Consider the following 20556-nt stretch of genomic DNA (forward strand, 5'->3'; position numbering starts at 1 on the left):
GGCAGATGGCATGAACCTGAGCCAACAGGTGGTGCAACCATGATATTATGCTCCAAGTCCAAGCATGGATGGCCTGGCACGTGTCTTCCTCCGAAACACGTACCACTTCTACATACTACTTAACTAGTTAGTGTAAACCTCTAACTTAGGCCTAAGGCAACCATGTCTGACAGTTTCACAAACCGCACAAAATCCTCAGCCGGGATTTTGGTACCCACTTGGTTTTGCTGCCAGTGGCGCCATCTTCTCACGATCCTGCTTCTCTCTTTCCATCATCGCACGTGAAGCTTTGGTCACCCTGGGTTTCCGAGTCGTTGTACCTCCACGAGATCCGGGACCAGCATTGCGGCTGCCACTACCCTCACCATTAGTAGCTGTAGCGGCGGCGATTGCTGCTCCACCTCGTCCGCCTCGTGAGCCAGCTCCCCCTCCCCTACCACGGCCACGACCACGTTTGACAGTTCCGTCAGCACTAGAGAAAACACATAGTTAGTATCATCCGGGTGCTGTTCCGTAATCATAGATCCATACCGTTCTACTGCTGGCTTCTCTCCTTCCGGCACCAGAGGACCGCAGTATACAAAAAACCCATCCTTGACCGCCGCAGCTTGCGCCTCCCATGCCAGCTCACTATCATCCACGAATGGGTCATCTTGATCGTACTCTTCGACCTTCTTTCTCCTCCGCTTTTTGTGTCCATTTACATCGGTGCCACTGTTGGCGCCAGTGCCGCCGCCATTGACCCCGGTCATCGCGACGTCTCCTTCATTGTCTGAGTCTCGGTCGATGTCAACACTGACATCATCCTCCCCACTCTCGCCTGCAGATGTTCCTCCAAGTCGTGGCCCATTGGCAGACTTCTCCAACGCGGCGCCGGCAGCAGCAACGCGAGCTAATCGCTCTTTCTGGGCGGCCAAACGAGGATGTAAAGCAGCAAAGCCATACTTCTGTTCCGCAAGCTGAGCAAAGTTGATAATGTTATTGTCGTTTTCCTTGAGCTTTACATGCACTACGATATCCGGTGCCTGTTCTGAAGATGTCCCTGCTTCGGTTGCTGTATTTCCGAACAATGCGGACGAGAGCAGTCCAGATCCCTGAGGCAACAACGGCGGCGGCTGTTCTTTGGCACGTACAGGTTTCGGAGAAGGTGCATTAGACGGAGTCCCAGATGATGGCTTCTTCGTCTGATTTGTAGGTTTTGACAATGATGAATCCATTTCTATCGCAGAAGCATCTCCTTCCTTGGGCGTTGCCTGTCCGTTGAGCGGTTCGGTTGCGATAGCTTGACCGCCGGAAGGTTGTGCTTGCGGACTAGGTTTTGCGGGTGCATCAATGATGTGTGAAATAGTAACAGGAGATGCACTTGTCCGTAGTGGTACTGCTTTCGAAGGGGTGCTCGTGGTAGGCGGCGCGGTGCTGTAGACCCTCGGCGCAGGATTCCGCTCCACCATCATTGATCGGACGGGATCATAGCTCAATCTCGAAACAGGCGCTGGCGAGGTTGGTTGAGGGGTTTGATGTGGGGTGGTAGGATATGCATCGACTGTTGATGTATCATGAGTCCGGATCGGGTAATTCCCAGGATTTGTGGGGGCTGGGTTAGCCGCCGCAGTAGTCAGTGTGGATGGGTGCGGGGCTGAAAAATCCGAAATTTTAGATTGACCATCATTTGCAACAATGCTTATTGCTGCTGGAATTTCCAGCTTGGCCTTTTTTCGTGCAGACCCTGCAGCCCCAGCAGAGGCGCGTGGTTTCCGTGCAGTCTTTTCCTTTTTGTCCTTTTCAGCATCAGCAATGACTGGTTTTTTGCGTGGCCTTTTTATTTTTGGCTTTTCATCTTTGAAGGCCTGAAGAGGGGGTGGTGGTGGTGGTGGTTGTGGCTGAGATTGCAGATTGGAGGTGCGGCCTATAGTGGCTGTGGCTGGTGGGGTAGATGTATGGTTCTCACCACCATAATAATCCACGCGGATGGTTGAGTCTGCAAATTGGGCAGCTTCATGGCTTGAAAGTTGTTGTGAGGGTGACGGAAAGGATTGTGGTCGTTCCGGCTCGGAAGGCGGGCTGGACAAATCGGCAGTGGAACTCCTGCTCACCTCACCTCCAACATCACCACCTCCATTACCCCTTTGCACCCTGCTCATCTCCGATCGCAGTTCACCCCTGGAGCATAGAAGGGTATTGACAACACCGCAATCCAGGCGGGATTTCTGAGGGCCAAATAACCTCTTGCTATCAGGGTGGCATGGGATGATTTGTTTGCCTATTTAGGACTCCAACCGCACCCTTTTGATAGTTTCGGATATTTGGGGGTCGACGTTGACACCAATGCACACCTTCAGCTGCCTGTAGAAGAAGTGAACAGTGAAGCATCTACTGGAAGACGGCTGTCACGTCTGCTAGGAGCGTCTTTGCAACTCCTCTGGTGAATCACTGGCTTAAAAGGACCACGTCTCGGATCGGCCTGGCAGAGAGGGTGATCACGCTATTTCGAATGATGATGATGAAGCAAACGACCTTACAGACAACAGGGGCAAGAGAGAGGGAGAGAGAGAGAGAGAGAAGGAGGAGGAGCTCTTTGCTGGACGAAAATCTGGGGGGGGGGACAGATATAAGATCTCTCCAGTGTACAGGCATAGCAGTGGGTTGCAGCGGCGGCAGCAGCAGCAGCAAGCAACACCGAAATCCGCGATTCCTTGTGTCACAGATCAAAGGGGACAGTAGCTTTGGGGGGCAGCGCCAGGAGCCATGATTTGCGACTACGGCCGCTGTGGCTGACTGGTCAGTGGTTATTGCTGTCATCTTCGTAGTAAGTTAGTTCGAAGTTCCCATGCTTGGCTGGCACCGCTTTCACTATGCTTCCGTGATCATGATGTTGAAAAGAACTTCACCAGGGGGCAAGCCGCGACTGGAGTGAGTGGGTCATTGTGGCTGATATTGCAAGGGGTTCTGAGATGACATTGTTGTCATGCATCCAATTGCGAACACATCGGTTGCATCCCCATTGAGTGGTGTCCCCTCCGTGAAGTGCACTCGGTCGAAGCATTGCCAAGGCATTCATCAAATACTACTAGTAGTAGTAGGAGTGGATCCACATCCTCTGAACAATTGAATTGATGTACGCAAACAAGGAGATCAGATGGGCGTGAACTGCTACGTCTTGCTCCATGTGCTTGGCTGCAAGCCTACAACTCGAAGTGTGTGCATTATGCATGACTCTCCAAATCATGTGGAAAGCCACAGTGCGAAAGAGGGAGAGAGTTGCGCTTGATAACCCAAGGACACGGCAAAGATACGGATACTGCAGCAGGGCTAGCTCGCTTCGACATAGCGCCCAACTTTAACCACTAGCCGCAAATCTATCTGCAAGTCAACCTTAATTCTTAATTGATTCCTTAATTCTTAATTAATTCCTTAATTAATTCTTGACTTCGCCACCACGGCCTCTGCTCCCGCTCCCAACCCATCAATCTTCTGCTCCGACATGTCATTGCGAGGACAGAGGTTTGAGCTCGACCTTGGTGCTGAAGAGTTCACCCCCAAGCCGTTGAGCGCACATGCAGCCGAGGTCGCCTCAGATTTCTCAGATTTCAGCTTGGTAGGAGAAATCAAGGAACGTACCCCGGCAGCTGCGCCAACTGCTCCCAAGCCCCGGGATTCTAATACTGGCTTCCCAGCGCACAAGAAGAGATCAACCATATCAGCCTTCAAACAGCAGCGAGGCTCTCAAAATGTGCAGTCCAATAGACCAGGAAGGTTGCAGAATCCGCCTTCGGACAGAGCGATAGCGCATCATATCAGCAAGAAATATGGCTACAGTATTGATGCAAAGGAGAGGCAGGAGATCAATGAAGAGAACAAGCAGCGCATAGCAGAAATGTCACCAGAGGACATTGAGGAAGCCAGAGCGGAACTGATGTCCAGCCTCAATCCGGCGCTCATCGATCGACTACTCAAGCGAGCCAACATCGACGAGAAATGCGAAGAGCAGAATCACTGTACTCTACACACGATGGACAGCGAATCGCCTCCCACCTCCAAAAGCCTGGAACCAGAAACGCCAAACCAACCCCAACCGCCAGATCCCCCTTCCCAATCCGACCACCACCTCGTCCCGCCAATCCACTTCCCACAACCCCCAATCGACCCCGCAACCTTCACCCCGCTCGACCCATCCTCTCCATCCTTCCTCGAAGACCTGAAAACCCATTATTTCCCCTCTACACCCCACGACCCCTCTTCGATGGCCTGGCTGACCGACCCCTCCGCAGAAGAAAACCAAGAATCCCCCTACAACCCGGACAGAGACAACTACCAGATCTCCCAGCTCCGATTCTCCTTCACCGGCGCGCTGATCCCTCCCACCGAGTCCCTCAACATACCCGTCGACCAAGGTCTGCATCACCACGGCCTCGCCCCTGCCAGCGCAGGCTACACCGTCCCCGAGCTAGCCATCCTGGCGAGGTCGACGATGCCGAGCCAACGATGCGTGGCATATCAGATCCTGGGAAGGATGATGTATCGGCTGGGTCGGGGACAATTTGGGGTCAAGGGCGGTGAGCTGTATGAAGGGTTGTGGGGCGTCGTTGAGAAGGAGAGGGTGGTGGAGATGATGATGGCCGAGGCGAACAGGAGTGCGGGTCACGCCAGCGCGAAGGCTTATGCCGTCGAAACGCTGTGGCTCTGGCGGAAAGGTTGTGGTGGGGAGAGGGGTTTGTTGAAGGAGGCTGGAACAAGAGCGAAATGAGATATGTGTATCGTTGTGTCAAATAAGAAGTACTGGGTGATTCATAATAGAAGAAAGGTCTTGTAGAATCACCATATCTCACTCAACCCATTGTTGGCCAGCTTGACGCACCAATCGGCAAAGAATGTGCCATGTCTACGTATATCATCGATCGCGACCCATGGTCAGGCGACAGAACGCTTCTTAATATGAAAATGGAAAAAAGTGTCTCGCTCGTGATGACGCCGAACATCAAGACCGAATCACGCAGCAGCACCCTCTTCATCCTGACCGTCATCGCCAACAGCAGCGCGCATCTTCCAAACCCTCCACCTCAACCTCTCAATGACCTCTCTCCTCAACCAACTGCCCCCTCCCGCTCCCACTCCCACTTCCCTCCCCGCCTCCTCCTCCCCAGCTCTACCTTCGCTCTCCCTCCGCTCGACCTCCTCCCGCTCCAGCCCATCCACCCACGCAAACAGCAACCGCAACTGCCACAGCTGGTCCCTGTCCAGTGCGCCTCCGCCCTTCGCATCCGGCAAGACAGCATGCTCGAGCTCCAGCCTCGTATCCACCACCGTGCCCCTGAGATAGCGATTCCCGGTCCCGGCGGCCAAACCAGCAGCATGCGCATGTGCGTGAGGCAGCACGAGCGCGCGCTCACTGACATCCAGCTCCTTCAACGCGTCCAGCTGCCAGAGCCACTCGAACGGATTGACCTTGCCACGCTCACCACCACCACCACCACCACCACTACCGCCTCCGGTCCCGACCGTCGATGCAGAAGCAGAGCCGAGACTCACACTGGGTACGTCACCGCGCTCGGCCAGGGCCTGCATCTCACTGACAAAGACACTGCCGCGGGGCGCGTCGTACGCGGCTCTGCGTCGGAGATAGACGTTCAGGTGGCCCTTCTTGAACTCGTTTCGCTTCTCCTGTCCTTCTTTACCTTCGAAGAAGATGCGGACATCCCAGTAGCCCTTGGCTTCTGTGCGGATTTCCTTGATGGTGTCGAGTTCCGGCACGAGGCAGGGGGCTGTGAGTCTTCTTTCGTCTTCATCCCCGCCGCCTGGACCGCTTTTCAGGGTGACGGTGATGGGGACCGAGACTGGCCGGCCCGTCTCGACGTCCCTACAGACGACGCATCTCGGTTCCGCGGCCAGGACCCACAGATGGCGGAAGGCCTGGAGGTGAGCTTGGTTGTCCATGACGTTGGTGGGGAAGAGCGGGTAGAAGGCGCAGAGCAGACTCGCAACCGCGATGTCGCTCGTCCCGAGCGTGTAGGTCCCGCCACCGAGAAAGAGTACACCGATCGCCATATGTGCGGCAAGGTGGCTGCCGTATGGCGTGTCTGCATCACAGCGGCCGTGGAGGGAGCGCAGACGGCGAAATACAGGGATATCGCCAGTGCCTGCCATTACAGCCGCCAGGGCGAGCGCTGTCACATCCTGGCAATTCCTGACCGCGTTGCGTGTGAGCTTGGAATCATAATTCAGAGCTGGAAGGCGGGTCAGGCGGATGAAATGGTCAAGATAGGAGGTCAACAGGTCGCGCGCAGTATGGGAGCCAGAACCTGCGAAGCGGAGGCCCAGAGCTAGACAGAGTCCCGCGAGGATATTGAAGAAGGGCATATCTTCCGAGTTGAGGTGGCGGGTAGAGGAGAGGGAGGCGCGGTGACGGTAGGGTTTCGGCACAGATGATTGTATGAAGTTATACGTAGGTTGGATGGAGGACCACATGATCAGGTGCCTGGCGACGGTGCGGAGGAGGAAGATGTCTGGTCGGACGTAGTCGAATTGGTGGAGCGTGTCTGGGATGTCGATCTTGCGGGCGATGGTTTCGTCGTCAGTTTTCATGTAGATCAGAGCGAAGGCGATGGTGGCGCCGGAGGTAGCGCGGTCGAGGATGTGGACTAGATTGACGTTCTTGGTGCCGATGGCGATGGTGAGGAGGCGCTCCATCACGTTCATGTCGTGAAGACCGTGGAGCCGCTTTCCTTGCCCAAGGTTGATGAAGCCGAGTGCAAAGCCAGCAGCGAGTCGGTAGCCTTCATCGCGGAGGGTTTGTTCTGGTGGGACACCCTCTTCCACGTCGTTGTTCTCGATCTCTGAAAGCATGACTTCGGACATGCGGCGATGCTGCGAGGAGCAATAGAGAAGACCGATACCCATGATCCCTGTCGTCTGCGTGAGAGGCGAGAGATTCAACTCAGCGGCTCCAGGAGGCAACATGCGCGTGACATGCACTGAAAGCAAGCGAGTGATCAAAGTGTCCATACTTCCTATGTATGAAGCAGAAAGCCCAAGAAGCAGGCCGACCGAGGTCATAGTGTGCTTCGGGGTCAAGTATTTGAAAGCAACCCACTTTGCCAGCGACTTGAGGTGGCCATTCAGACCGAGAGCGAGCAGGAATCCGGCGTGTCTGTTGGTAAGCTCAGGAGGCTTGTTGTATAGTATCCAGGAAGTATTAATGCCTCTTGCATCTTTCGAGATAGTCAAACCAGCAGCAGTACCATTATGGAAGAAGGCCCACACCGCTCGGTCTTCGGTGAAGGAGGCTCTTTCGGCACTAAAAGTGACATTCGAAGGCTTCACCAGGCATGCCAGGGTGAAGGCGGGGATGGGCACTTTTTCCGTGAGCAGAGGTACGCGAGAACTATAATTGATCATGCCCCTTCCAGACGCTACGGTCAGCGTTCTCATAGTGACCAGTTGAACCAATTCCTTTTGAGCATCAAGAAGATCTGCCTCTGTCCAATCAGGCTCGGCTTTACAATCCGCAACAGGTGGCCGTAGCTGATTGACAAGTCTGGATGCATCTTGAAATCGACGGTCTTCTCGAAAGATGAGCCTAGTCACGCCTTGTCTGTCGGCTTCTGACGAAGCATCCCATGAATGGAAGGGCTCTGTATCCAAAACGAGATTGCCGACTGCATGATAATCTCTCGTTGCTTCGTGGCTAATTAGGCCATGAGTTTTGCTTGTTACAGCTCGTGAGCTTGACTGAAGCGGCCGACTCTTTAAGTCGTCCCGTCCAACCAATTGTAGGAGTGGCTCGGACCACGACAGTGGAGGAGAACCTTCACAGCTGGAAATAGCATCATAGAAGATGGCTGATATTCCAGTAGGCATCGTCGCCAATGTTTCAACGTCCAGTCCGCATTTGTGCATCCATTCCACTCTTGCTGAGCGGCTCTTCTGCGAGGCAGCCTTGGAGAAGTATTGGAGAAGAGCGAACGTCCTTGGTGTAAGATTCTTTGCTCTTAAGGTGCACACTTCCTTCAACGTCGAATTAGGAGCCTCGATGACATCAAGCAATGTCAGAAAAGACCGATTCCCAGGGCTAGAAGCAGATGCCTCAACAAAATCAAATATCGAGGGTGGATCGAAGGGCTGTGAGGCTACATCAAAAGAATTGACCACGTTTTCATCAAATAGCTGCTGCTCAACATCGGGTATTTCAGCGTGATAATAACATCCTTTGCTGTAATCCCAAGAGTGCCAACTGAGCCAATGACCGAGTTGGGCAAGGACAGGCGCAAGCTGGATGCTGTCTGATTTTGAATGCGACAATCGTGTGTCAAGCTTCTGCTCCTCACGCGTGAGATGCAGAGCTATCAGCACACTTCCAACAGCTGTTCTTCGAGTCTCCCGATCCTTATTCGACGCGGTTGGTAGGAAGCCATCAGGTCCAAGCATTTGTTCGCCAATAGGACTTTGCATGAATTCGCGACTCAGTGAAACGTACTGAAGGAGAAACCTGTTTTTTCGGTTCTCAAACAGTGCTTGTGCCGTGATACTACTGCTGGGCTTCAAAACATTTTGCTCCTGAGCAGAATCTCCTGAGGACTCAGATTCTTGGCCAATCCATTGCCAGCCGGGGGACGTAGTCCAAGAAGGGGAGGTAATACCGATGCCACATTCCTCATCCACCATCTTGTCCCAACTGGTCATGTCGATAACAGCACCACTACTCGACCGAAACAGACCACCCTTTTTCTGTCTTCTGCTGACGCTACCATTCCCTCGTCTATCGACGATAAAGGGGGTGATCATGCTAAAAAGTGTGACTACCATCGCTGTCCACTCCAAGTTCCCATTGTATTCCTTCAATCGCAACCACTTCATGACCTCGATCCATGCTATGCAGACACCACTCCCTCCCTTGTTCAGTAACGCAAGCTCTATCGTTTGGAGGACCTTTACGACTTGCGGATGCTGTGGCTCGAGTTGAATTTCTAAACGATGCCGATGAACTCTGGAATCGAGTACATCCACCTGACCAAGTATAGAAGTATGTCCCAAGCCAGTGGGATTTCGTAACGGTTCTTTTAGTACTCGCGCCCGTCCTCCCTGTCGCCTCTGCTCTGATGTAGTTGCAGGTGAGATAGCCAAAGGATTGTGAACCATCAATAGACCTGGCAGATCAACTCTAATAGAGGAAATGCCAACAGCTTCGAGGAGTAATGCTATCTGACCGTCCCGATTCTGCGTCAGAACCAGTATACAGCATTGATCTCGGTCACGAACTTTGCAGGCATCAATGATGTTCGTGCCACGCTGCACATTGACTGATGACAAGTCAAATTTCTTCATTGATGTACTCGTTCGCGAAATGGCTTGTTTTCGTTTGACATTATTTGACCGAGCGAGCACGCATGCTATTTTGATGACCGACAACTCGCCTTTCTTGATGTCCATTATACAAATGGACAGAGTCGCTTTGGTAGCGCTACCACTTCCTGCTGACGGCTTGGACGTCAGAACAAAGACGTTGAAGCGTGACTTTGATGACTGCGTGACAGGGGTCTGTACTGAGCAAGGAATGCTATGCACTTTAGAGAAGACAACTTCAGCTGGAAGCTCACTCATAGCACCCTCCAATACCATGCTATCAAAGCAATCGAATTCGGCTCCAGAGCTGAATCCCTCCAACAATCTGTCAGGTGGAACGCTAGTTAAGGGAGTCTCGCTACTCATTGAAAAGCCGATGCCAGGAATAGGACCGCCAGCTCGAGCTCCAAAACTTTGACGATCGCTGAAATCTCCAAAAGAGTCACCACGAGCACCACCCCTGTTCAAGCTCTTTCGCCCAGGATTGCTGGAAGTAAAACCATTGATAGGTGCTCTATCTGGCCCCATTGACAGGTCTGTACGAGCCAGCATCGAGCTAACCCGCCGAGCCGCTCTAGTCTGCACACCTACTTCTGCAAAATCAGGGCCAAGCTCTGTTGCCAGATTGTCGACTTCGCTGAAAGTCTGTTCATCAGGGCGATGCGACCCATAAGTTTCTGCGAATGATCGGCCGAGCTCAGGTCCAAGACTTTCTCTAGACTCTCCCAGGCCACGGCCAATTGGTGTAGCTGATCCATTGACTCTAAACCTGTTCGAACTCCGTCTACGGAGCCCATGATCTTCGTAGCTAACCTTCCTTCTCTTCGTTGGTGGACCGTGGCTATTCCGCTTTCTGTATTGGACGTCCCACACTGTAAGGATGCCTGACTTAGCGTTGAGAGTGACTCCCAGCGAAAGAGGCTCTAGATTGGATACATCTAAAGACGCTAGTTCATTGTTGCGCGAAATGTACAACAGTTCTTCAGCAGGGTCAAAGAGTCGCTCGTGATCTTGAGCAGAAACCTTCACTCCTTCTTGCAGCTCTGTACGACGGACAGCAGTACCCAATTCTGCCTGCGGATCTGTGAGCGACAATATTGAAGGAAGGTGATCATTTTGCGCGGTGGGTGGTGCAAATTGTCGAGCAACAGGGGACAATGTAAGAGATGGTCTAGAAATTGATGCAGTCTTCAGAGTGATGTGCTGTGGTTCCGTCAGACTACTGCTGATTTGTGAGGACACGAATGAGTTCGGGGGGGCTGATAAAGCGGCTGGATTAACGGCTGTTGTCAAGGACTTCCGTTTTATCAGACATCCCTGAGAGGTAGGAAACGCCGCTTCCGCCTCGAAAGGAATAGGAACAATATGCGTGTCACCCGTAAGAAAATAGATGTGGGCTTTGGTCTTCAATAATATCACGAGTGCCTGACCTGCCGCTCGTTCATAAGATCCGGGAGACCTTGACTGCTTTTCGCCCGTCCGAAAGGCCTGGTGTTGTTCTGCCCTGTGAGGGCCTGCTGCCCCATTTTGCTGAGGATGCAGCCTGTCCCATGCTGAGAAATGAGTAACAAAGCTTTGAAGGATCTCTTCTTCCTCGACGTCCAGATTAAAGGCTCGCTTTACAATGCCACCACGAGCCCAGACTACACAATTCCTGGTTTGTAGGATCTCGTCCTCGCTGACTTCTTTCCCAGCAGCATCGTAGGCTGGATAAGTCTGCCAGGTATAGAGAGACTCTGAAGGTTGATTAGGCAATATTCCTTCATCAATCAGATATGGCAGTGCACAAGGTTCATGAAGGCCTAAGGATTGTACTTTGGCCATAGCACCTGGGTGCGTACACCTGGTACCAATGTTTAGTCGATGGGCGCATTGCAGCACTGTGCCGATTGAAGAGTTGGTGAAAACATTCGAGTGTTACCGCAAAATTACATACAGAATAGGTGTGTATGTATATGCTTGTGTTGACGGCTGGCGTCGGCAACGCGCAAAACGCGACCTACTTACTTTGCCGTTCTCCACAACCTCTGGTCCTCCCACCCTCTACAGGAACCGTGAGTATTGTTGCTCTCGGCCGAACTCTTTCACAATGACACTACAAGTCCCATCTTGAGAATAGCCTCATGAGCCTGGAACCTCTGTTAAACCATGGAGCCTTCAGTGCTTCACCTTCATGACAAACTGAGAATCAGGTAAGGAGGATCAACAGATTGCAATGCGGTACGTATGCCTCTTTCTGACCGTCACTAGCTATACTGTCCCTCACCGCATCTTCTCGGCAAAGGTATATCCACTGCAAGCACCGAATGGGTCTACTATAATCGTGTATGGCCACGAACAAGGCATACGAATAGTGTGGAGGGGAGGCAAGAGTTTTCGACCAGCGCAAGTACCCAAAGAGAAGCCTAAGGTCAATGGATCTAGCAAAGAGGATGCTATGCTACTCGACTCGGACGACGATGAATCCGCAGCAGTTGGTGTGGCGTCCACCACTGACTTTGATGGAGATGAAGAGGAGCGCGATTCGTCTGAACCTTATCACAAAATTGTTCGGCATCTCGATATTCCCTGTGGAACAGGTGTTCGTCTTATAGCAATACCTCACATACCAGCGCACATACAGGACTCAGCTCCTGGCGCATTTCCTCCAATCTTGCTATCGAACATTGTAGTGGCAGCAGCCTGCAACGACAACTCCATCAGAATTGTCACTCTACCACTTCTGCCTCCTCCACCTTCCGTTGATGGAACGTCTTACAAAGCCTTACAGATCGTAACCATAGCTGGAATTAACACACATCATGAGGTACCATCCAGCATTGCCATCACGCACAGCGCCGTATCGGACTCGTCAGATATCCTGCGCGATTCAAGCAGATCTCGTTCCAGGAGTCGAAATCCTCCGGTTGAAGAGGAGAACGCAACTACAGCGCAGTCTGGCAGATTATGGTGTTTCCTTATTGTCTCCATATCGCCGACGACCGGAGGACTTTTGCTGACACATCAAATACCAATCACCGCAGACACGCAGCTCTCGACGTCACCGGATGACCTCTACCCACTGCAACGGTGCTATCTCAGGTTTCCTTGCTTAAGCTCCAATTTAGTTTTCCATCCGTCTGCATTCCCCGCGGATCGGCATTCTACGGTACTGTTGTCTGCCACCGATGCTGGTTGTGTGAAACTCTACCAAGTCCTTCCAGGCAGCCATGCAACCCTTTCTCGGGGTCGAAGGAATTCTGCAGCAACGACAGATTCCGCTAACTCAAGTCTACTCACCTCTCCAAGAAGTATGACGTCCAATGGGCAATTCCTTCTCACACTCTACCCTGGTTTCGTCACTTCGTCAAGTTCATCTAGCTTGCAGCGGCGGAAGCACGTTCATAGTGCGACCTGGGCAGCTTCTGGTCGAGCCATTATCGCGTTGCTCGAAGATGGCGAATGGGGCGTTTGGGACCTGGAGGGCGCCGGACCTGGATCTGGATCCGCAAACCTACTTCGAGGACAAAGCAATATGTCTGGTATCCAGGGCGGTGCGCTAACCAGATTTGCGTTCAGCAGCCGCGTCACGCCGACAGCAGAGACACTGCCGAAGACTCGGAAACCCGAGAGCAGGGATACCAAAGACGGAGCTCTAGCCCCAATGACACCTCACACTCGTAGAATTAAGAGTGAAGGGCTATTCAAGGGCGGGCCACCGTCGTTGGAGATCGAGCGAGATTATGCCCAGTCAGCCAGCGGCCATATCTGTATCACCGAGCACGTTCCTTCAACAACCTCAGCCCTTTCGAGTCCTAGGGAGTCGCTTGTTATTACTTATGGTTCCGAAATTGTCTTCGTCTCTTCCTTGCAAACCATGTGGCGTGCTGAGACTAGCACTAAAGGCACATTTGATTCTGTTGAAGCAATCAGGCCATCACACTTTCCAAGCCTGGCTCTCGGTCAGGAGAGACTCGTCGGCATTGCTGAACTGCTTCACTCTCCACCAAGGGAGTCTAGACTTCCTTTTGCTGTCAAAAGCAATCAGTTACCAGACATCCTAATTGTTGCTGACCATCGGCTAATATTCTTTGTCACCGCTTTAACGGAGCCAACGTCTACTAGAGATACCGAGGATCGTTTCCCGCTGCGCCTTAGTAAACCTCAAGAATCACAGACAGCTAGTTTTGGTGATCAAGCACTCCTCCGGAAAGGCCAGCTCGACCTCGAAGGCATGGATCGAGTACTAACTGGGATGGGCCATGGGGATGGGACTTTGAATGGACGAAGGAGCTCCTTTGGGAAAAGTGTTGCTTTTGACTTAGATGATGAGGGCGACCTAAGCATGACCTCACCAACGCCGAAGGCTGGCGGCAGATACACGCCAACTCCACGGAGGCCAATTGGTCGAAATAGCTGACCAATCTCTTGTTGAGTTCGAGTTTTGAATAAGTACGTACATGAGCGACGAAATGATACCCAAGCGATTCTGTTTCCACAAAAGGCCGGACTGATCCTGCTGATTTCACCTATACTTTGCTGCTTTGTTGCTTTTCATTTTATCTTACACCTAGCCTGGATCCCATTTGTTCCCCAGTCGCGATGCCAGGTGGAGCACAAGGTGAGATCAATACCTTGAATTCAATGCTCAGTATTCCTCGCGGCAAATCAACCATCCTCTGCTCCCTGACCTTCGGGCTGTCTTTGACCTGGTGCTTGATTCCCAGCTGGGCTTCCAGTATTGGTCGAGACGTGGAGTGAGGGTACGTACCATACCTAATGATTGTCCTCTGGACAACCACATCTTTGACCATTTGTCTGCGGCGTTGGTGTCTCATCCAATGGAAATTACATAACCGTCGCGGCAGGTTGGTACAACACCATGTGATCGGCCGCGATAAATTTGGGAGAGGGACGTTTAGACCATAATGTGAGATCTTAGACAGTTGTGCCGTTATACAAGTCTTTCTACTGAGTACAGTGGCAGAGGAACGTTTACGACCCAACCTAGATTTGGAACGGTTGCCTGGACGCATACTCACACAATTCAACCAACTCGAACCAATATGATCTATGGGCACACCCGTGCAACAAATATCAAGTGACGTAGAAGAGCTATCTTGAATACCAGAATCAACAAGCCGAGATCGACTGCTTCAAGAGGTAACATACGGAGGTGTACTTTATCAATCATCTGTACGAGAAATGCCCAGGAACTTGCCTGAAGCTAGTAATAGTACGTAGTACATAGTACTAGTAATTTCCCAATGCCCGTCACCAGACAGCTTTGTCGTCATCGTAGCTAATGCTAAATTAACGAACTAGATATTAGAATGCATCCCCGGTAAGAACGGCCATATAAATCTGACAGGGTCCCATTTGGAGCGGGCAAAAAAGAGACTACACCGGGCGGCCAGCTCCACAGTGGAGACTTTGTTCAGTGTCATACCCCACTTAATGATCAGGGTTCACGACCTCTCCACACTACCTTTTCCATCTCTGGATGCTTTCCATGTTCTATGAACGAGATAAACATCACGCTTTCCAGAAGCTGTCTATTCGTCCCGCCCACATATCCTAGCTCCTTGGAGTGGCAGCATCCAACTTCAAGCCAGAAACCATGACTTCCACAATTGACGATGACGAGCTTTCCATTTCTCTTCCTGCACACGACACCTCTAGGTCAATACCTCCATTGACTCCTGTTACCTCACCTCCTATTCGCACCCCTCAGACGCCCATCGCAGCTTCTCCAGGTACCATAACATCAATGAATCGTCTTTCCCAATATAAGCAGGTGTGCCTGCTAGGGGAAGGCTCATTTGGCAAGGTCAAACTGGCACGGCACAAAGTAACCGGCCAGGAGGTAGCGATGAAGATAATCAGTCGGCGGAAATTGATCAGCAGAGACATGGCCGGCAGGGTTGAAAGAGAGATACAGTATCTGCAGCTATTGAGACATCCACATATCATCAAGCTTTACACTGTTATAATGAGCAAGCAAGATATTATCATGGTACTCGAATACGCGCCGATGGAACTGTTTGACTACATCGTCAAACATGGTCGACTGGACGAGAAGAAATCAAGGAAATTGTTCCAGCAGATCATATGCGCCGTCGAGTACTGCCACAGGCACAAGATTGTACATCGGGATCTAAAGCCAGAGAATTTACTGCTGGATAAGAATTACGACGTCAAAATCGCGGACTTCGGGCTGAGCAACATTATGACGGACGGCAATTTCCTGAAAACGAGCTGCGGGAGTCCCAATTACGCTGCACCGGAGGTGATATCCGGTAAGTTGTATGCTGGCCCAGAGGTCGATGTTTGGAGTTGCGGTGTGATTCTTTACGTCTTTCTTGTTGGGCGACTTCCGTTCGACGATGAGTTCATACCATCTCTTTTCAAGAAGATCCAAGCGGGCAATTTCCACATACCCCACCACTTACCGCCAGGAGCTACCAATATTATCAAGCGATGTTTACAGGTTCATCCTGTCCATCGCATGACGATCGAGGACATTCGACAAGATGAATGGTTCTTGAAGGATCTTCCCGCGTACTTGCGCCCACCTGTTGAAGAGTTCGTACACACGGGAATCGACCCTACCAAGGCCATCGATCCGCGACAGTTAGTACCTGGAAAGTCAGCCGAGGTCGTGGAACGCATCCATGAAAAGGTAGTTGGCAAATTAGGAAAGACTATGGGTTATGCTAGGGAGGATGTCAAAGATGCCCTGAGCAAGGATGAGCCAAGCGCTATCAAAGATGCCTATCTAATAGTAAGAGAAAACCAGCTGATGGCGGAGAACCAAAACCGTAAGTAGTTCAACCACATATGGTGATCTTGAGTACTGATTTGAAGTAGCTCAACATAGAAGAGACAATCCTGTACTCGAAGAGTTTTGGAAATCCTCGCCACCAGTCACGTCAGATTATCCGGGGTTTGGCTCGATAGGCAGAAGCCTCAGCAAGAACAACGATGATGTGGCACCATTGACATCTACCCAGCGCGATGGTGTTCATCGTAATAGCAGAGCGCTATCTGACGCCCCATCACTAACGAAAGAAGCCGAAGAGAGAGTCTCGAATGTGCGCGTGCTTAACACTTCCTTGCCATTTATTCATGATGATATTCTGGAACAACGTCGGAAAGCGCGCGAGGCTGGTGAAGATCCAGATCTTGCAGTGATTGCATCTCAAAAAAGTGATTCGAGCTCCCCAACAGACGCATCATCTCCCTCAATTCCTGAACAAAAGATTGATCCTAGCACCAACAAGCTAGTTGTACGGTCTAAAGAGGAACAAGAGGCCACTTCGAGAGCCCTCAAACCTCATGCAAGGTTGCCCAATGCGGCGAACGATTCACGCAGCCACCGAGACAAGCCAGAGGGCATGACTCCAGTACCGGAGAAGGAGAAGGCCCTGACGAGCTCCAAGCCTAAAGCTCGCAAGTGGCAATTTGGCATTCGATCTCGAAATGCGCCATTTGAAGCGATGAAATGTCTTTACAACGCGCTGGAAGCTCAAAAGGCTGTATGGGAGGTGATCCCTGCCTTGGCCAGCGAAACCGATGCAAGTGGCGAGGATGGGAGGGAGAATAGGCCGCCTTCGCCTCCTCAACTTGTGGAAGGCGAGCAACACACTACCCTGCAGAGTCGTTACCCAAGCCTGCCGAGCGATTACTACATTCCGCGTGATCCATGGTTTATCAGAGCTAGAATGCTTAAACGTGGGATGTTCGCTCCGGGAGAAGGGCCTACCTTCAGCGCCACAAACAGTAATGTCAACCTAGCAGCGGAGCAGAACATCCGGAAGAAGGTGGAGGACGTGGGTGGCTATCTCTCCGGTGATTTTCAGACTAGTGTCATGTCAAACGGAGCCGACGGATCTGCTTCCAGACCAAATTCACAACCATCCTCCGCTCAGAACACCCGACCAAGTTCTGGTGTGGGCGAGACCTCGATGACAGGTCATGATACTCTTACCAGTCTAGGTCAGATCATCTCTCGGTCGGGCAGTATGACAAGCACTCCTGCTCGGGAACCAAGCCCATATATTGGTGTTTGGGTCTTTATCGATATTCAGCTCTACATGCTCGAAACCAACAATTTTATGGTTGACTTCAAGTGTGACGGATATCAGAACGTTCGCTTCGATCCGAATTATCATGGTCGGACACCACGAACGGGCAACAGCAGCCGAATGACCAGCCCAGCGCAGAGCAGGCCCAACAGCGGTTTCTCGACCGTCAAGCCGGGAGAGAAGTTCCAGATGCACGAAACCGATGGTGACAATGGAGAACTAAAAGGGGACTGGAGGCCCGTCAGCAAGAGGATCAGGAACAAGGAGAAGGAGATTACCAGCCCTTATCCGTACCTTGATGTGGCAAGTGATTTGATTGCACAGCTGGCTGTGGCAAATTGAGAAGGACTAGTATGGCCGGCTTTACTGCGAGGAGGTGTTTGGTAGCGCCCAAAAAGTGCTTAGGCATTGGGGCGAAGCTATGAACCGACACATTTCAAATAACCCAGGACAAGGAGTCAGATAGTTGTATTTTAGACAGGCATGGGAGGTTATCAAGCCGCTACCCTGTGCTCGGCATGCCTGACCTACGATCTCAAAAACTCTCCACCTGGGCAGTCAGCTGCCTGTCTGGTAAGCAAGGCACGCTACTTCGTTCAAAGCGTGCCCTGAAGCCGAATAGTACGCTGGAGATATCCAAGCTCGGCCTCTGGCAATCTGTCAGCCTTGAGAAGCTTCAACCACTTTTTACGTTGAGTAGGAGTTGGATCAAGTGTCTACTGGCCGGGGTCGTTACGATCAGTTTTTTAGATTGATTCGCTTGGCGTTGCGGTTGACGTTGCTTCCCATGTCTGCACGCCTGCTGTATCTCTTCATCATGAATAGGGCAAATTTCAAAGCCGCCTTGATACGGCTATTTTGGGGGTGTTAGTATCCATTTTTGAAGTATAGTAAAAACGTCGGAAATCGTGTGTTGAGGGGGGGGCGTGCGTTGAGGCGTGATCTACTCTGTACATATACCTAGACTACTGCTTTTTCGACTTGAAAACATTGAAGGGTTTCGTGAGGTTTGATTATTAGTAGCGTACGGGATTGACGGTGTCTCTGGCGTTCCCAAGGCAGGTGAAAAAAAAAACCCGTCCGCCAATGCTGGAAAGACTTCACAGCCAGTTGGCGGATGCACAACACCACACCACCATTCCTCCGGCCAGATCCCTTTTCGTCACAAATGCTGATCCTTGGTGGCTTCTACCTCCTGCTTCGCTCTGTGCGTCAAGGCTAACCATCGTGCAACTCATCGAGGATCCCCTGCGAAAAGAGCTTGGGTTGGCACACAGAAAGAGGATCAGGAGTTACAGGACCACCAACCACTTTCATCCATCTAGGAACGTAGTCCTTTTGGCATCAACGTCCACCTTGGACATTCGAATACTATATCTTGATGTAATCACCTTCGAACAAAAGCAGCGTTGATCTTCGCCCGTAAGAGTGTTATCACATGCTCCTCAGTATTTCGAGGAGCGACAATGCTCGTATCAACGGCTTCGAAGAAACTCGCACCAGCAAAGCTTGTGCATCTGGGAATACATTTTGCATCCTCAAGAATGAATATAATACTCGCGGCGGAGCCGCCTTGAGATGTCTCCACCCTTCTATCTACACCTCAGAAAACCCCCTCGATTCTTCAAACGTTGCCTAGGTTGATTTCTTTTCACAGAGCCTAGTATTACGAGTCTTCCAAACATGGTCAACCTTCCAACCGACGCTGTCGTCGGCATCATTTTCGGCATCATCAATGTCCCGCTCACATTGGGGATGGGTTGGCCAACCCGCAAGGATCCAGGAGAGACATAACGTAGAACAAACCCGTGATGTACATTTAAGAACTGTCGCTGACTCGACTTGCAGACGATGAGCCACGCGGTATATTGCCGTACGGACAATATTTACCTATCGGTATAACATATTGAATGCTGCATTCTTCGTCGCCGATATAGATGGAATGGAGACTAGTAGTACTAGTAGTATAGAAGAACGGTGCACCATCAGACTTCTCGCTGTCTCAACTGCTTGGTCTGGACCAGAAGCCCGTGCTACAAGCACATAGATGGACTGAAGTCCCTTGGAGTATAGCAACGCTGAAAGGGTACAAGAGTTTCTGCACATGGGAACGTCAGTTCCCGAGGGGCCTTTCAGGGTGTTCGAAGGTTTCTATGGATACTATTGCATGAGGTAAGAATGTGTCTTACCTGCTAAGTCTCTCTAATGGGCAAAAGGACTTGTTCCATACTTACTAGGCCAAATTCACTTCTCGCTCTCTTCGCTAAATCTTTCTCGCTCTTACCTCACACCCTATATCGTCTCTCCCTCCACAACTCATCCTCCAGATTATCCCTCCCTTCCTGCTTCACCATAATCCCATCCTTATACCTCAACTCAAACTCCGTCCACAAATCGAAAATGGTCCTACCTTCCCTACCCTCCTCCGTCGCCTTCACCTTGACGGTAAAATTAGCATTCGGAACATAGCCCCCAACTACAAGATTGTGGAGCTGATATGCGCCTTTCCTTTCTTGGGCGGGCAGTTGAGTTTGTCTTCGCGCTTCTGCCTATGTAAGATAGGATGGAAAGGGTCAGGAAGAAGGTTGGGATGGGGTTGATGGGCGCAGTCTTGTGCAAAGCCTTGTGCGTGAGTTTGTGTGCAGGCGTCATCGGCGTTGCCGTCCTGGATAATGTGGACCCAGTTGCAGAAAGCATCTTCGCCGGGGATCAGGCCTGTGCGGCCGCTGGGGAGATGTAAGGTCACGTTGAAAGAGACATGCGGAGTTGTGTTTGTTAGGGAGGTTGTGAAGTCGCCCTGGATGATGACTGCAGTAAGATTCTCTGTGGTCAGGGTATTCGTCATATCAAACATAGCAAATCGAGGCACTGATTTGCTTTGATTGGTATTTAATCAAAATCCGTGATTACAGTAACTTTGTTTGACTGATTTGTCAGATCGAGTCAAATCTCAGTAAACAAATATACTTCTAGCGATTTACTTGAATTCTCGTCCAGATCGAGTGTCCGCCAAGACCAATATTATTCTGTCAAAAATATCCTTCATTTCCAAAACATGAGACCTTTCCGTCAAGACTTCACTGAAGTTTGACTAATTTGTCAAATCCACGGAGGCCGATTTGCTTTGACGTAAGCACCGATTTGATTTGATTTG

At 51.3% G+C, this 20556-nt stretch overlaps 5 protein-coding genes across 5 annotated transcripts; 3 read left to right on the forward strand and 2 right to left on the reverse strand.

Annotated features, from left to right (window-relative positions):
- Window positions 1-195: 195 nt before the first annotated feature.
- EPUS_04525 (uncharacterized protein) lies at window positions 196-2141 on the reverse strand (the record flags this gene model as incomplete). The annotated part of the gene is made up of 2 exons (XM_007807300.1): window positions 196-472; window positions 532-2141. 2 exons carry the CDS (start codon window positions 2139-2141, stop codon window positions 196-198), a joined length of 1887 nt encoding a protein of 628 aa, XP_007805491.1.
- A 1340-nt stretch (window positions 2142-3481) lies between these two features.
- EPUS_04526 (uncharacterized protein) lies at window positions 3482-4744 on the forward strand (the record flags this gene model as incomplete). Its single annotated transcript, XM_007807301.1, has 1 exon — window positions 3482-4744. The coding sequence occupies one exon, from the start codon at window positions 3482-3484 to the stop codon at window positions 4742-4744; it is 1263 nt and encodes a 420-aa protein (XP_007805492.1).
- A 242-nt stretch (window positions 4745-4986) lies between these two features.
- Window positions 4987-11160, reverse strand: EPUS_04527 (uncharacterized protein; the record flags this gene model as incomplete). The annotated part of the gene is made up of 1 exon (XM_007807302.1): window positions 4987-11160. The coding sequence occupies one exon, from the start codon at window positions 11158-11160 to the stop codon at window positions 4987-4989; it is 6174 nt and encodes a 2057-aa protein (XP_007805493.1).
- A 324-nt stretch (window positions 11161-11484) lies between these two features.
- Window positions 11485-13735, forward strand: EPUS_04528 (uncharacterized protein; the record flags this gene model as incomplete). Its single annotated transcript, XM_007807303.1, has 2 exons — window positions 11485-11528; window positions 11587-13735. The coding sequence occupies 2 exons, from the start codon at window positions 11485-11487 to the stop codon at window positions 13733-13735; spliced, it is 2193 nt and encodes a 730-aa protein (XP_007805494.1).
- A 1200-nt stretch (window positions 13736-14935) lies between these two features.
- Window positions 14936-17744, forward strand: EPUS_04529 (uncharacterized protein; the record flags this gene model as incomplete). The annotated part of the gene is made up of 2 exons (XM_007807304.1): window positions 14936-16136; window positions 16186-17744. The coding sequence occupies 2 exons, from the start codon at window positions 14936-14938 to the stop codon at window positions 17742-17744; spliced, it is 2760 nt and encodes a 919-aa protein (XP_007805495.1).
- Between the last annotated feature and the right edge of the window lie 2812 nt (window positions 17745-20556).

Source organism: Endocarpon pusillum, assembly GCF_000464535.1.
Source record: "Endocarpon pusillum Z07020 unplaced genomic scaffold scaffold6833, whole genome shotgun sequence".
Taxonomy (NCBI): domain Eukaryota; kingdom Fungi; phylum Ascomycota; class Eurotiomycetes; order Verrucariales; family Verrucariaceae; genus Endocarpon; species Endocarpon pusillum.